Source organism: Mandrillus leucophaeus, unplaced genomic scaffold (assembly GCF_000951045.1).
Source record: "Mandrillus leucophaeus isolate KB7577 unplaced genomic scaffold, Mleu.le_1.0 Scaffold28, whole genome shotgun sequence".
In the NCBI taxonomy this organism is placed as follows: Eukaryota; Metazoa; Chordata; class Mammalia; order Primates; family Cercopithecidae; genus Mandrillus; species Mandrillus leucophaeus.
In genome coordinates, this window is record NW_012102920.1 from 1,622,371 (window position 1) to 1,635,944 (window position 13,574).

Sequence of the window (13,574 nt, forward strand, 5' to 3'; positions counted from 1 at the left end):
GACATGCACAGCCTTACCCCTCCCCAGGAGCAGAATGGAGACAGCCACCATGCAGGGGACTGGCGGGGGCCCAGCAGGGACTCGCTCCCCATCCCCGTGAGGAGCAGGAAGTACCAGGAAGGCCCGGACGCTGAGAGGAGGCCCCGGGAGGGCAGCCACTCCCCGCTGGACAGCGCCGACGTCCGGGTGCATGTGCCGCGTACGGTAGGCATCTTTGACAGTAGAGCCAGGCCGAGAGGGAGGAGAGCCTGGCAACAGCGCCCCAACTCCACTGCCAGCCAACGGGCCGGGCCAGGCCCGGGCACTCCGGGGAGGCAGGGGTCCCTCCGTGGTGCACCTGGTGCAGTGCTGTCCTGGGAACCCCGGCGGGGGCTCTGGGCAGGGCTGAGGGTTCAGCATTGTGGTCGCACCCGGCCTCAGAGGCCCTGGCCACCGAGGAGCCCCTTGGGCACTCTGGGCTGGGCTCTTCTGCAGGGAAGGCCCCGCCTCTCTTTGGGCCCCAGTTTCCATCTCGTTCACCAGTTGGGGGCTGGCTCTTCGAAGCCTTCAGGTGGCCTCTGTCTCTGACCCCAGCCCCCGGCCTCCTTCGTTGGAACCCTCCAGACCCAGCCGCTAGTCGCAGGAGCGTGTCCCTGAAAGAGACTGGCTGCCCCCACTGTGAGAGCTGGGCTGCACAGATGCCCTGATGGGGTACCCCTTCCTGAAGTGGCTCTTGGAGGCTCTGGCCAGTGAGGTCAAGCCTGTGTACCCTAGCAGGGCCTCGGAGGGGTGGACGAAGCCAATGTAATCCCTGGGGGAATCCTGGGATCTCTGACACCTGGTGGGGGTCCCTGAGCTGAGGGGCCTGAGGGGCACCCAAGGGGCAGGTGGGAAGCCCTGAAACCACGCCCATGGTCAGGCCCTGGTGTGGAAGCACCTGCAGCTCCTGCCAGGCCAAGGTGCTGGGGCCTCTCCTTGTCGGTGCAGTGGCTGGGGCAGGACCGATGGTGAGTGGGGTCGTGGAGGGGATGCAGCTGAGTGGCCTTTGCATGGCTGCCGAGCCCCTGGTAAGGGGACAGCAAGGGGCTAGGTCCACCCAGGGTTCCTCCTGGTCAGGGGCTGGGAGGCCCCACCCTGCCCAACCCCACCTGGGCTCAGGGTCACGAGTGGAGCAGAGGGTCACAGCCCAGCAAGCAGCAGCAGTGCAGCCTGGGGGCCGCCCGGGTCCTCAGGCCTAGCCAGGAGCCCCCCCGCATTGCTGCGGCACACACACGTGGAGGGAGGGGTGGGGCAGTTGCAATGACTGCCAAGTGTATGGGTGGACAGACGGGGACAGACAGACCTGTGGTCAGACTTGGGGACGGCAAACGGATGGGGGACAGACAGACCGGTGGTCAGACTCGGGGACGACGGACCGACGGGGGACAGACAGACCGGTGATCAGACTCGGGGATGACGGGGGACAGGCCGGGCCTGTGCCTGGCAGGTGTCAGCTGTGCCAGGGCCACTCCAGCCACGGGGGAGCTGGTTGGTGTTCAGGGGCACAGATGGGCCGAGTTCAGGTTCAGAGGTCAGTCTGGAGCTCCCCCGTGCAGAACGGCTGGGTCCAAACCATAGAAATAGTCTGAAACTTCCTCCGTGGGCACCCACCTGCAGAGGGGTATGGGTTCCAGGGTGGGATTCGCAGCCCCCCGAGGCTGCCCGAGCCCATCCTGCCCACCAGCAGGGTGCAGCCTCCCCTCCCCTCATTCAGCCTCAGCACTGCCCAACCATCTGGGCTGGTTCCATCAGTCCGCTGACGGGAGAGGTGCAGAGGGAAGGGTACCCAGGGAGCACCTGGTCAGGCCTTCCTGGGGGTCCTGGTGATCCCCCAGCCTCCCTGGGCCTGGAGGGAGGAGCAGGACTGGGACCCAGACACCTGCTCTGTCCACAGCTGGCTCTGCCCCACCACATCTGGGCCACCAAGGAAGGAGCGGGAGGCTGGCAGCGTGTGTGGGGCAGGCCAGCGTCAGCCGGCCTCAGGGACAGGTGGCTTTCTAGAAAGCACAGCCTCTGAGGGCTTCCGGGCTTCATGTCCCCCCAACAAACTGCCCTGGGTCTGGGCTGGCAGGGCCAGGGGACACAGTTCCAAATGTCCAGCTGCCTGGCCCTGCTCCCCTGGTCCCTGCAGCCACCACAGGGCAGGACGCCCGGGACAGCCAAGATCCTGGCACCAGACAAACGGGGTTCACAGGGCCTGTGAGGACGTGGCAGGGCCTTTTGGCTTTTCTGCTGACCTGAACCCCACTGGCCTTCCTGAGGTCAGGACCTCGGGTACCACCCCGAGTAAGGACCGTCTGCACCCTGGTGGCAGCCTGCATGGGGACTGCAGCAACAGTGGGTGGGGGACATATCCCTGGGCTGTCAGTGGCTGGGTGGGCCCCCTTCTGCCTCTGCTGGGGTCCTCAGGGGAGGGCTTTCACCTCTGAGTTGGGGTCCTCGTCTGCAAAGTGCAGCTGATACGGACACTGCGCCGTTGCTGTTGCTGACCAGCCAGCCTCTGCCCCTGCCCACCCTGTGCCCAGACAGTGCAGGGGCCTTTGGGGTGTGAGGCGGTGCGGCTGGGTGTGGTCTGGGGCTCCAGAGAACTCATCCTGGGGTGGAGGGTAGGGGGCAGGGCAGGGTTGGCCTCAGAGGCTGGGGACAGTGTGGGTCCAACCAGGAATGAGACAGGGGTAGCAACCAGAGGCTGGAGCTGAGCTGGCCGGGAGGTCCTTGAGCCAGGGCACTGGGGAGCCACCGAGGGCTGTGGGGCAGGAAGGGCCGTCCCGGACAGAGGAATCCAGATGAGGAGGACAGCAAACCGCCCAGCTTCTCTGTGCCTGCCTCCGTAGTCAGGCTGAATAACGAGGTGGTTTTCCCCACCTGGCCCAGCTCTGGAGGGAGGCCCAGGGGCCCGGGTGTCAGCAGGGAAACGGCTCTTCAGCAGGCTGTCCTCCCACACAGCCCTGCAATGTGCCCGCCCACAGGCATGGGGCAGGGAGGCGGGAGGTTCACTGCTGCACTCGCTGGGGGAGGGTTTACGGAGCACGCCTGGGTGTGTGTGCGAGCCCGCGTGGTGGATGTGAGCTTGTGCGTGTGTGTGAGCCCGCGTGGTATGTGTGAGCTCCTGCGTGTGTGAGTTTGTGTGTGTGTGAGCTTGTGCGTGTGTGTGAGCCCGCGTGGTGTGTGTTTGTGCGTGTGTGTGTGTGTGTGAGCTCCTGCGTGTGTGTGAGCCCGTATGCGTGTGTGTGAGTTTGTGCGTGTGTGTAAGTTTGTGCGTGTGTGTGAGCCCGTGTGCGTGTGTGTGAGTTTGTGCATGTGTGTGAGTTTGTGCGTGTGTGTGAGCCCATGTGTGCATGCGCTCAAGTGAGCAGGGGCGGGTGCTGGGAGGGCTGAGCCCTTGCCCAGGGTCCTGTTTAAGCCTCAGGCATCCCAACCTTGAGGCAGCACTTGGCACTTTGGGCAGGGTGGTGGTGGCCCTGAGCACCTTGTGTCCTGCCTGCGCTCCGTGTGGCCAAGCACCCAGCGTGGGGCTCCCCGCCGCTGTGGAGAGAGCCTGTGAGCCATGTGAGTCTGGGGTCCCTGGGGTCCTAAGAGGTGGAGGCTGAGGGAGCACACGGACCTCCGTGAAGCTGGGTGGGGTGGTCTTGGTCCTCCTCAGGAGAAACTGGGCTTGTGCTAAAGCAGGAGAGACTACAGTCAGACTTAAGGAAGAACTCTGAGACCTCCAGAAAGGAGGGAGCCAGGGGTTGGGGCAAGGGAGGGGTTAGAGCAGGGAGGCGGGACCCCGAGTCCCACTGGATATGTTCTACTGGGACGTAAATGCAGGGGCAGGTGGCCTTGGGGCCAAGGGTCTTGCTCCTGAAGGGCTCAAGGGGCCCCAGACTATCCAGAGCCTCTCCCTGTACCAGGCACTAAGCCTCGGTTTTGCACCTGTGGTCTTAGGCCCCTGCCCGCCATGTGAGGGATGCATTAGCCCCGCAATAGGTGGCCCCGGCCTCAGGGAAGGGGAGGGCTGCCCGACATGGGGCAGGGGCTTCGCCATGGTGCCTGGGACACGGCCCCTGAGGGGTCCTGCCTTTCCCAGGAGGGGCCTTGCTCAGTTCACCTGGGCCCTGGGTCACCTGGGGGAGCCCAGCTTGGCCTCCCACAGAGGCCCCCCCACAGCTGTGCCCAAGCCCATCACAGCCTGGGAGCCAGTCCCTTTTGGACCAGGAGGCCACATCCTCGCAGAGAGGCCTGTGTGGCACCCCCACTGGCACTCAGAGATGCTGGCAACCCCAGTGCCACCCTCTACCTGGACCTGCAACTCCCAGAGCCCTGGCCCAGGTGGCTGTGGCCCTCCCTGCAGCCTGGGCCAGTTCTCCCCTCCCTCCTGCCTGGGGAATCGGAGGGAGTAGGGGTGTCGCCATAGACCGGAGCCAGGCTGCAGGAGGACAGAGCCCTGCAGGGAGAAGCAGGTGCTAGAACTCCCTCTCCCCGGGTCTGCCTCAGGGACAGGAGGCACTTGAGGCTTCCATGACAGCTGGGGACTGACTTCAGGGGCCAGAGCCAGGGGCCCTCGGCTCAACTCAGGGTTCCGAATCCCAGCTCTTTTTTGCCCCAGTGTGACCTTGGGCAGGTCACGTGTGTCTCTGGGCCTCACTCTCCTGGGCCCTGGGCTGGTTCCAGCAGACAACCGGAAGCAGGACGGGAGCCCCGGTCCTGGGCTGTGGGGACCAGGGGTCGGGAATTCAGTTGTCTGTCAGCTGCCTGTCTCCTGGGCTGTGGGAGTCAGGTATTGGGAATTCTAGGCAGCGTCGGGTACCCAGGAGGTGCCATCTCCGTGCCAACGTTGCGTTAATTTGTTCAGCTGTGAGCCCAGCACTATGCAGGCCTGGAAGAGGCCACCAGCCGTAAGATGGACAGGCTGGGGCCAGGCAAGGTGTGCCAGCGCCATTCGGGAGGTGGACGGGGCTTGGAACCATCACAGCCACCCATCAGCCCTGGGGCAGACCAGGGCCTGTGAAGCTGGGTCACGGGGTAGACCTGCTTCAGCTGGGCCCCCTCGGGGGCGCCACAGGAGACCATGCTCTCCAGCCTCCCTTGTTGGGGTGTGTGGACTGAGGCCCAGGGCGGGGTTCATTCCTTCGAGTTCATTCACACAGCAGACACCGGTGAGGGCTGTGTGGGGCATGGACGCAGGGAGCTCGTGGCAGGGCTGACACAGGGTGTGGTGGGCATAGGGACAGGAGGCACGGGAGGCTTCCCGGGATGTCTGGGGAGCGTTCCAGGCCAAGGCTGGCGAGGCTGGCCCAGGGCAGGTGACGGTCAGAGGGCTGGACCGGGGTGGCAGCAATGGGAGGAGAGAAGTCGGGGGGAGTCGGCGGGTGGCAAGGGTGGGTGGCACGTCCTGGGGGAGGGGTAGCTGGGTGCTGAGGGTGGGTGGCACGTCTTGGGGGAGGGGTAGCCAGATGCTGAGGGTGGGTGGCACATCCTGGGGGAGGGGTAGCCGGATGCTGAGGGTGGGTGGCACATCCTGGGGGAGGGGTAGGCGGGTGGCAAGGGGGGGTGGCACGTCCTGGGGGAGGGGTAGCTGGGTGCTGAGGGTGGGTGGCACGTCTTGGGGGAGGGGTAGCCAGATGCTGAGGGTGGGTGGCACATCCTGGGGGAGGGGTAGCCGGGTGCCGAGGGGGGGTGGCACGTCCTGGGGGAGGGGTAGCCAGATGCTGAGGGTGGGTGGCACATCCTGGGGGAGGGGTAGCCGGATGCTGAGGGTGGGTGGCACGTCCCGGGGAGGGGTAGCCGGGTACCGAGGGTGGGTGGCACATCCCGGGGGAGGTAGCTGGGTACTGAGGGTGGGTGGCATGTCCTGGGGGAGGGGTAGCTGACAGGGGGCAGGTGAGGGTCCCAGCCTTGGCCAGGGTCTCAGAAGTGTGTGTGGCCCGGGCAAGCAGCCCCCGGTCTCGTGCAGGGGTCTGCGGGGCTAGCTTTGGCTGCAGCGACCCCACTCCCTCCCCAGAGCATCCCAAGGGCCCCGTCTTCAGACGAGGAGTGCTTCTTTGACCTGCTGACCAAGTTCCAGAGCAGCCGCATGGACGACCAGCGCTGTCCCCTGGATGACGGCCAGGCTGGGGCTGCTGAGGCCACGGCCGCCCCCACGCTGGAGGACAGGATCGGTGAGTGCCTCCCTCAGCCGGGCCCTCCCTTGGGCTTGTCTGCAGGGGCCAGGACCAGGGCTCCTGTCCTGCCTCCAGTGAGGAGCTTTTGGGGGATAGACCAGCAGACCAGCTGCAGAGCACCCTGTCACCAAGGGCGCCCTCCACAGCCCCCGCAGAGCAGCATCCTGGGAAGCGTGTCATTAGTCTGCCCTCCAGAACATACTCAGGCCGCACGGGCGGTCTCGGGGAGGGGGGTGGGCAGGGCGTGGGAGACCGGCGTTGTCCTCCTGTCACCCCCTGGAAGCCCCAGAGGTGGGCGTGGGAGCCACAGCAGAGGGAGCAGCCGAGAGCTGCCTAGGCTGGTCAGCGGAGACTCCCCCGGGAGCCATGGCCTCAGGAGCACAGTGGGCTGAGCTGGGCTCAGGGGTCAGAGCTCACTGTGGCCGCAGCCCGAGCCTCGGGCCTGACCCCGCACTGGGTCCCAGGCCTCGCCCTCTGCACCTCCGCAGCCCAGCCCTCCATGACGGCCTCGCCCCAGACCGAGGAATTCTTCGACCTCATCGCCAGCTCCCAGAGCCGCCGGCTGGACGACCAGCGGGCCAGCGTGGGCAGCCTGCCGGGGCTTCGGATCACCCACAGCAACGCAGGGCACCTCCGAGGCCATGGCGAACCCCAGGAGCCAGGAGACGACTTCTTCAACATGCTCATCAAGTACCAGGTGGGCTGCGGCCCGGGCAGGCATGGCTCATGGCCCCTTTGCCATCCACTTGTGTGGTGGGAACTTGTGTGTCCTGGGGGGTGAGGTGGGTGCTGGTTCCTCCATCTCAGGTCATGTTTGAGGGACTCCTGGGGGACTCAGCCAGTGTCACCAGATGATAAGGGGTGTCTGAGCCTGAAGCGCCACTGCTGGGAACCCCAGGCTGCTGGGGATACCAGAGACCCCCACAGAAGGCAACCCCAGGACACCCCCAGGCTGTGCCACCCCCCTGCTGTGCAGGAACTCAGGGTGGGGGCTAGGGGGTCATAGGTCCTGGAGCTCATGGCCTCAGGGATTCCCCACCAGCCCTCCACACCTGGCAGGGAAAACACGGGCCAGATAGCATCCCCAGAGTGGGGAGGGCAGGGGGATCCAGGGCTGCCAGCCGGCTGGCAGGACAAAAACAGGGACCATCCAGGGACCACACAGTGGATGGCAGGGGCGGAGGGTCCAGCCCCAGAGGGCAGAGCCAAGGCTGGGGCTCCAGCCTGGCAGCCACACCGGGAATGCCCTCCTCACCTGTGTGGGGGTGAGCCAGGTAGGGTGGCCGGAGCGGGGACTGTTGAGCCAACAGTTGTCCCAACTGGGACCTCAAACTCTGGGGGTCTCACCATCCCTGTGGGGTGCAGCCACTGCTGGGAAGGGGTTCAGGGTCCCTAGACTTGGAAACAAGCTGGCGGTGGAGGCTACTTGGCCCACCATGCACCAAGCCAGCGAGTTTCCAGGTCTGCCGTCCTCCCTACAGCGGAGAAGAAACCGCGGCCTGGGGCCAGGCATCCGACCAGCCGCCTCCAAACCAGCCCCACCCAAGAGGCCCAGAGTCCCCCGTCCACATGCATGCCTGTGCCAGCTCCCGTCCCTCCTGCTCCAGGCCCTTCAGAGAAGCCCAGATGCCCCCTTGGCCCCCTGGCCTGCACGCTGGAGCAGGCGAGGCCCACGGGGTCGGCCACCTGACCCAAGGGGGAGCCCTGGGGAGCGCCACAGTTCGGGCTCTGCAAGCTGAGACCTCAGGCCTGCCAGCGTCAGCCCCAGGCTGTGCCGGTTTCCAAGACCTGGCAGAGGGACGGCTACGCATGCCCGTCCCTGGGGATCAGCAGATCTGGGGAGCAGGCGTCCAACGCCAACCTAGCCACTGTCTCCTGGCCCTGGCGCACCCATGCCCAGTGGGAATCGTTGGACCTGTTTTTCCTGGGTGGGCCTGCCGTGGGCTCCTGGGGGGTGGGGGCAGGGCCACCAGAAGACTGTGCGCAGGGCCCGGGCTCCCAGCACAAGCCCCCAGAGCGAGGCAGGCCCCAGAACCAATTCCTTGGGTAGACATGGGGAAGCCCATGAGCAGTGCACGCCGGCCCTCCGGAACCGCCCCTGTTGACCAGCACCCGGACCACTGGACCTGGGGAGGGTGAGGCCGCCAACCACACTGTGTCCACTCAGTCCTCCAGGATCGATGACCAGCGCTGCCCGCCGCCCGACGTGCTGCCCCGGGGCCCTACCATGCCAGACGAGGACTTCTTCAGCCTCATCCAGAGGGTGCAGGCCAAGCGCATGGACGAGCAGCGGGTGGACCTCGCCGGGGGCCCGGAGCAGGGAACAGGCGGCCCGCCCGAGCCCCAGCAGCAGTGCCAGCCTGGTTCGAGCTAAGGCCCTGTGCCCACCGCCAGGCCCGCCCTGCCCCCGCTCCTAAACGCTGGGCTCACAGTCACAGCCACGTCCTCCCGAGGCCATTGCTGAGGACAGGCACTGGGCATGCAGCCCCACGGCCTCCCCAACCCAGAGCAGCAGGCTCAGGCCGAGCTGCCCGCGGCGGGAGGGCGTTCTTCATCCTGGGCTGGCCCCCCATGGCCCTGGACTTCCTCCCTCCTGCCCCGCCGCAGGCCGGATGGGGTCTCCGGCATGTCGGCCCCGACCCGGTGCTGTCAGACTCCCGCACCCTCTCCCCCAAGCCCTTCTCATTCTGTCCTGCCCTGCCAAATGTGAAACCTGCTGTCTGCCCCATTCTCCCCAGAGGTGTCTCTGAGCCTCTTCTCCGGGCCACCAAGGACAGGGCCATGTTCTATCCTCCCAGAACTGGTCTTGGGACGGCCACGCAGCCGGCTTCGTCCCCTCCAGCTTCGTCCCGGGGCAGGGCTCCCTCCAAGTCTATCTCCCCACTCCTGCCCGGGCCGGAGGAGGCCTACAATCACAGAAGGCCCCCCAGACCAGGCCGCAGGGGCAGCTCTGAGGTGCCTCCCCACTGCAGGGGCCTTGATGGGAGCTGGGGCTGTATGTAAAGCAGAGGGAATGGCTGGGCATGAACTTCAACACTCCAAACCCCCAAGCCAGGAAAAAGGGCAGGGCCTGGTCCTGGGGACGCTTGCTGGCAGTGGGCACAGTGCTCAGTCAGGGCGGGAGACAGCACCAGGCTCTGTGACCCTCACCCGAGGCGGGGGGTCAGTGGGAGCTGGGGAGGCTTCACTCAGCTCAACCCTGCAGAACCCCTGATATGAGAACCCCCCTCCTCCCACCAGCTGGGGGAGATGACATCACTGCTGTCTCCCCATGGGGAGGGGGCTCACAGGACACTGAGTTCAGGATCCTGAGACTGGCAGGACTTGTTGGAGCCTGAGGTGGGCCTGAGGTTGCCTGCTCCTGTCCAGACCCAGCCGTGGCATCTCCCGGGGGCCCCACCATGGCCCCACAGCCCCCAGGGCTGGCAGTTCCATCTAGGAGGGTGCATCTAGGAGGGAGCCCGCTCTCAGGCTGGGATGGAGAGGCAGTCCTGGGCCCGGCGAGGTGAGCTGCCTCTGGAGGGGCAGGGCTGCACCCCAGGGCAGGGACAGGTGCCCGGACACAGGGTCTCCAGGACGTAGCGCCCCCCTGCATACTTGAATGTATGTGCGTATTTATTGCTCACATGTGTGTGCCATGTTGTCAGTGGGTCCTTTCCAACCCAAGAGGTACATTTGTTTTTCTGTTTTTTCCTGAAAAATAAAGTCGGCCAAGTGAGTGTGGTCCGTATGGCCTTAGTCCCGGGGGTGACCCAGGTAAGAGGCTGCACTGTGCAGTGTCCACAGATACCCACGGTCTGGGCCCTCTGAGACCTCAGAAAGATGGAGTTCCCACTGCATTTAACCCCGGGGGAGCCGGGGCACAGAGGGGTGAAGTGGCTGCCTGCTGTCACCCCTACCTCCTCACGATGCCAGCCCCTAGGGAAACAGAGCATGCTCTGAGCTGACACTCGAGTGGCTGAGGCCAGCCCCCGAAGCAGCAACCCCCAGGTCAGCCCCACGGCCCCTTGAGGACCCAGCCTGCTGCCATTCACCCTGCAGCCAGTGGGGGGAGGCCCTTTCCTGGAGTCTGATCCGGCTGGGCTCGGGGTCTGGACACTGAGCCACAGCACAGGAGCTGGGGGCAGACCGGCAGTCTTGGGGCTTCTCTGGATGCTGCTTGTGGTGGGCAGCACCCCCACAGGGCCCCTGTCGCGGGAGACACAGCTGCACCGGGCAGTCCGGCTGCCCCTCGCCATAGCCCATCTGGCCACGTTGGCAGCCACAGCCTCTGTGCTGGTTGACTCTGTTGCCTCCTCCACCTCAGAAGGGGCCTTGGGAACCAGAATCAATGTGTACTCCAGGTCCGGGGTCCCGGCCGGCTTGCGGGTGGCGGTACATGCACACAGGGTCCAAGTAACCGTGCAGGGCCTGGGACGGATCACAGCCAGGGAGGTGCGGCAGTGCCCCCCACGCCGCTGGCTGACGCATGGGACAGCCTCCGAAGGTGCGGCTGAGGAGTCCTCTTGGAGAGGCACACGGTGGTGAGGGATGCCCAGGCCAGCAGCCGTCCCCAGGAGGCAGGGATGTCTTGGAGGCAGGCGGTGCAGAGTGCTGGGAGATCAGGATGGCAGAGCCCCTTGCAGAAACCTGACTGTGGCAGTGGGGCTGGGGGGAGGGAAGGGCGGAGGAAGACAGGGTCCAAGGGGACCTCAGGCAGAAGCTGGTGGGATGTGTCGGGCACGCCGGGGGTGGCCATAGGTCTTCTCTACTCTAGGAACGTGCCAGCCTTGGGAAGGGTGTCCCTCCAGGGCCAGCCTGGCCCCAGAGGTGCTGGCACCAGAGAAAAAAGACACGGTAACGTCCACATCCCAACTACTGGCCTCCATCTCCCCAGCTGTAAGAGGAGGGATTGGCCCGAGCGGCTCTCCTCGCTCGAATCCTGCACTTCCAGGTCCGACGGCTCCCTGGACCTCCCCACATGCTGGTCCAGGCCCTCTGGAGGCAGTGAGGCACCCAAGCCAAGCCCAGCCCACCGGCCTCTGCACTTCCAGGCCCCCAAGAGACCCCCAGTCAGTGCCCCCATGGAGAAGCAGGCCTGGGTGCGGGTGGCTCAGCGAGGGGAGGACAGTTTCCACAAATGGCACAGAGGGTTCGGGGTGGAAATAACAGAGGGTTGTTGGCTGAGAGGACGGGTAATCGAGTCAAAGCCCACACCACAAGCGCGCTGGGAACAATGCCACCAGGTCCCGGCCTCCCACGGGCCGGATGTGAGCTGGCAGTCCCGGCCGGGTCCTGCTGGGAGGGGCTGCACTGGGTCCCTGTCGTGCTCAGTTCTGCCTCCACCTCCCACCTCGCCCCATTCTCTTTCCTGCCAGAGTGTGGTGGGTGATTAATGCTGAAGGTCACACTGCCCAGAACGCTTCTGCAAATAAACAGGCTCCTGTGTGTGCTCGCTTTCATCAACACGGGAACATCCTGTGCACAAACGAGGCTGGGAGACAAACCGCACGTGCCTCGGAGGGCCCTGCGGCATCCAGAGCGCTGTCCACCGAGGGGAGGAGGCCCAGATGGCTCCCCCCGGGAGGGGCCTGGAGCTCCCGACATGTGGCCACACCATAGCTGCTCGTCCTGCCTGGGCCAGCAAGCAGCCCAGTTTGCTCAGTGTCACCGACAGCCAGCGGCCGAGGGCCAGGGCTCAGGTCTGCACTGGCTGACGGAAAAGAGGCCGCCAGAGCTGGCCAGGGGGATGGCAAGGGGCTTGCAGAGGAAGGCTGAGGCTCACAGGGGTGGTGACCTGCTCAAAGTCACGCAGTGACAAACAAGAGGGGCTCTGACTCCACATCCAGCCCCCTTTCCAGGCGACTGTGGCCCCTGTGGGCAAGTCCAAGGCGACTCCGTGTAGGAGGAACTGGTGAGGCGAGAGGTCCTGCAGCTCCAGTGTCCCACCCAGCAGCACCAGGGATTCAGAGCAGTCATTCTAACTCCAGAAAAAGAAATGCCACCAGGGCCACCGGCCCCAGCATCCGGAAGTAATGTCTGTTTATTGATAGAAAACAGGCCATGTCCGGAGAGGCCCAGGGCCAAAACATCCTTCTGGAAGGCAGAAGCCCCACGGTGCTGGGGAGCACAGGGGTCAGCTCGGCTCCGTCTTGCCACGGCCGGGGGGACCCTCATCCTCACCTGCTTCTGGAGCAGCAGTGGATGTGGGGGTCCCTGCAGCCTCTAGAACGAACTCCAGGGCCCCCTCGCCCACCACACGGTGCACCTGCTCGCCTCTGGCCGCCAGGATCTCTTCGATATTTCTGGGAGGCAGGGAGGCAACAAGGTTCTTCAGGGCCCCCTGCTCGCCCTGCACTTCAGTCCCCTCAGGGTGCCCCATGGCCAGGCCAGAGCTGCAAGCACCAGGCCCAGCACTCCTGTGGCATCAGGCCACGTGGGCACTTCAGATGCTGGCCTGTGTGCCCTCACCAACCCTGTGTCTCTGCCAGTATGTGCCACCTCAGGAACCCAGTACTGCTCCTGCCCCCTATGCGCCAGAGGGAAGAGTCTGCAGCCCCAGGTCTGATGGGAGGACAGCCCCAGCTCCAAGGGCCAGGTACCACCAAGTGCCCAGCATGCTGGTCTCAGACCTGCTGTCACTGTTACTGTCCTGCCCAGGACCTCCCGGTCAGGCAAGGCCCGGACCAGGCTCCCAACACCACCTCCACTGCTCTCCCAGCAGCCAGGGCCCAGGCCACACCGCCTGGCCCACACTCCACACTTTGCTCTGGGCCAGCCACTCCGAGACGGCAGAGGGCAAAAAAGTACCACGCCAGAGAGACAAGACTGGCAGTGAGGGCAGAGGGCAGGCAGAGGCAGGGAGGCAGGGCCACAGGGCTGGCAAGATTTAGCAAATGAAAACACAACCCCTACTTCCGGCATACTTAAACTAAACAGCTATCTGGGGGTTATAGGAAATTCTAATTTAACTGTGTATCTTGTATTGATAAGGTGGCTGGATTGCCCAGGTGAGATCTACAGACCTCCACATTAGGGCACGGTTCCCCCAGGGAGGCCAGGGTTCTGGGTGGACTCCTGGCCCAGCCCTGGGGTACAGGCCTCACCTCTTCCCATTCAGGTCCGAGAACCAACCCAGGTTGTCCGCGATGATGTGGTGGTTCTGGCAGCCGGGGCAGGTCACAATGACCACGCCTTGGTGATAGGCCAGCTTGGAGATGCGCTTGGAGGACCTAGCCCCGCAGACCTGTCTGGGACAGGGCAGCTGGTGAGGCTGTGAGCGCCGCCACGCCCCTCCCGGGAAGACCCGCCCCTCGAGGGGTAGCTCCACCCACCTCACCCTCCAGGGAAGGCCCCGCCCCCGAGGAATAGCTCCACCCACCCCCCAACCGCACCCTCTCCCGGGAAGGCCCCGCCCCAGGAACGGCTCCACTC

The 13,574-nt window shown here is 65.3% G+C and overlaps 2 protein-coding genes across 5 annotated transcripts in view; one reads left to right on the plus strand and one right to left on the minus strand.

Annotated features, from left to right (window-relative positions):
- The window catches only part of GPSM1 (G-protein signaling modulator 1), a 29,500-nt gene extending 19,620 nt beyond the window's left edge, over positions 1–9,880 (plus strand). The window contains exons 10-13 of one of the 4 annotated variants that reach the window (XM_011985071.1): positions 28–204; positions 6,002–6,158; positions 6,650–6,858; positions 8,329–9,880. In XM_011985071.1, coding sequence (XP_011840461.1) covers positions 28–204; positions 6,002–6,158; positions 6,650–6,858; positions 8,329–8,535 — 750 coding nt within the window. In that variant the 3' untranslated portion in view covers positions 8,536–9,880. Of the gene's footprint in view, positions 1–27; positions 205–3,466; positions 3,568–5,155; positions 5,379–6,001; positions 6,159–6,649; positions 6,859–8,328 lie in introns of those variants that run through there. The other 3 variants (XM_011985074.1, XM_011985072.1, XM_011985070.1) reach the window with 3 other exon arrangements.
- Positions 9,881–12,168: 2,288 nt separating this feature from the next.
- The window catches only part of CARD9 (caspase recruitment domain family, member 9), a 17,917-nt gene continuing 16,511 nt past the window's right edge, over positions 12,169–13,574 (minus strand). Inside the window, exons 14-15 of the mRNA XM_011985163.1 lie at positions 13,247–13,511; positions 12,169–12,445 (exon numbers count right to left, since the gene is read on the minus strand). Coding sequence (XP_011840553.1) covers positions 12,277–12,445; positions 13,247–13,511 — 434 coding nt within the window. The 3' untranslated portion in view covers positions 12,169–12,276. The remainder of the gene's footprint in view (positions 12,446–13,246; positions 13,512–13,574) is intronic.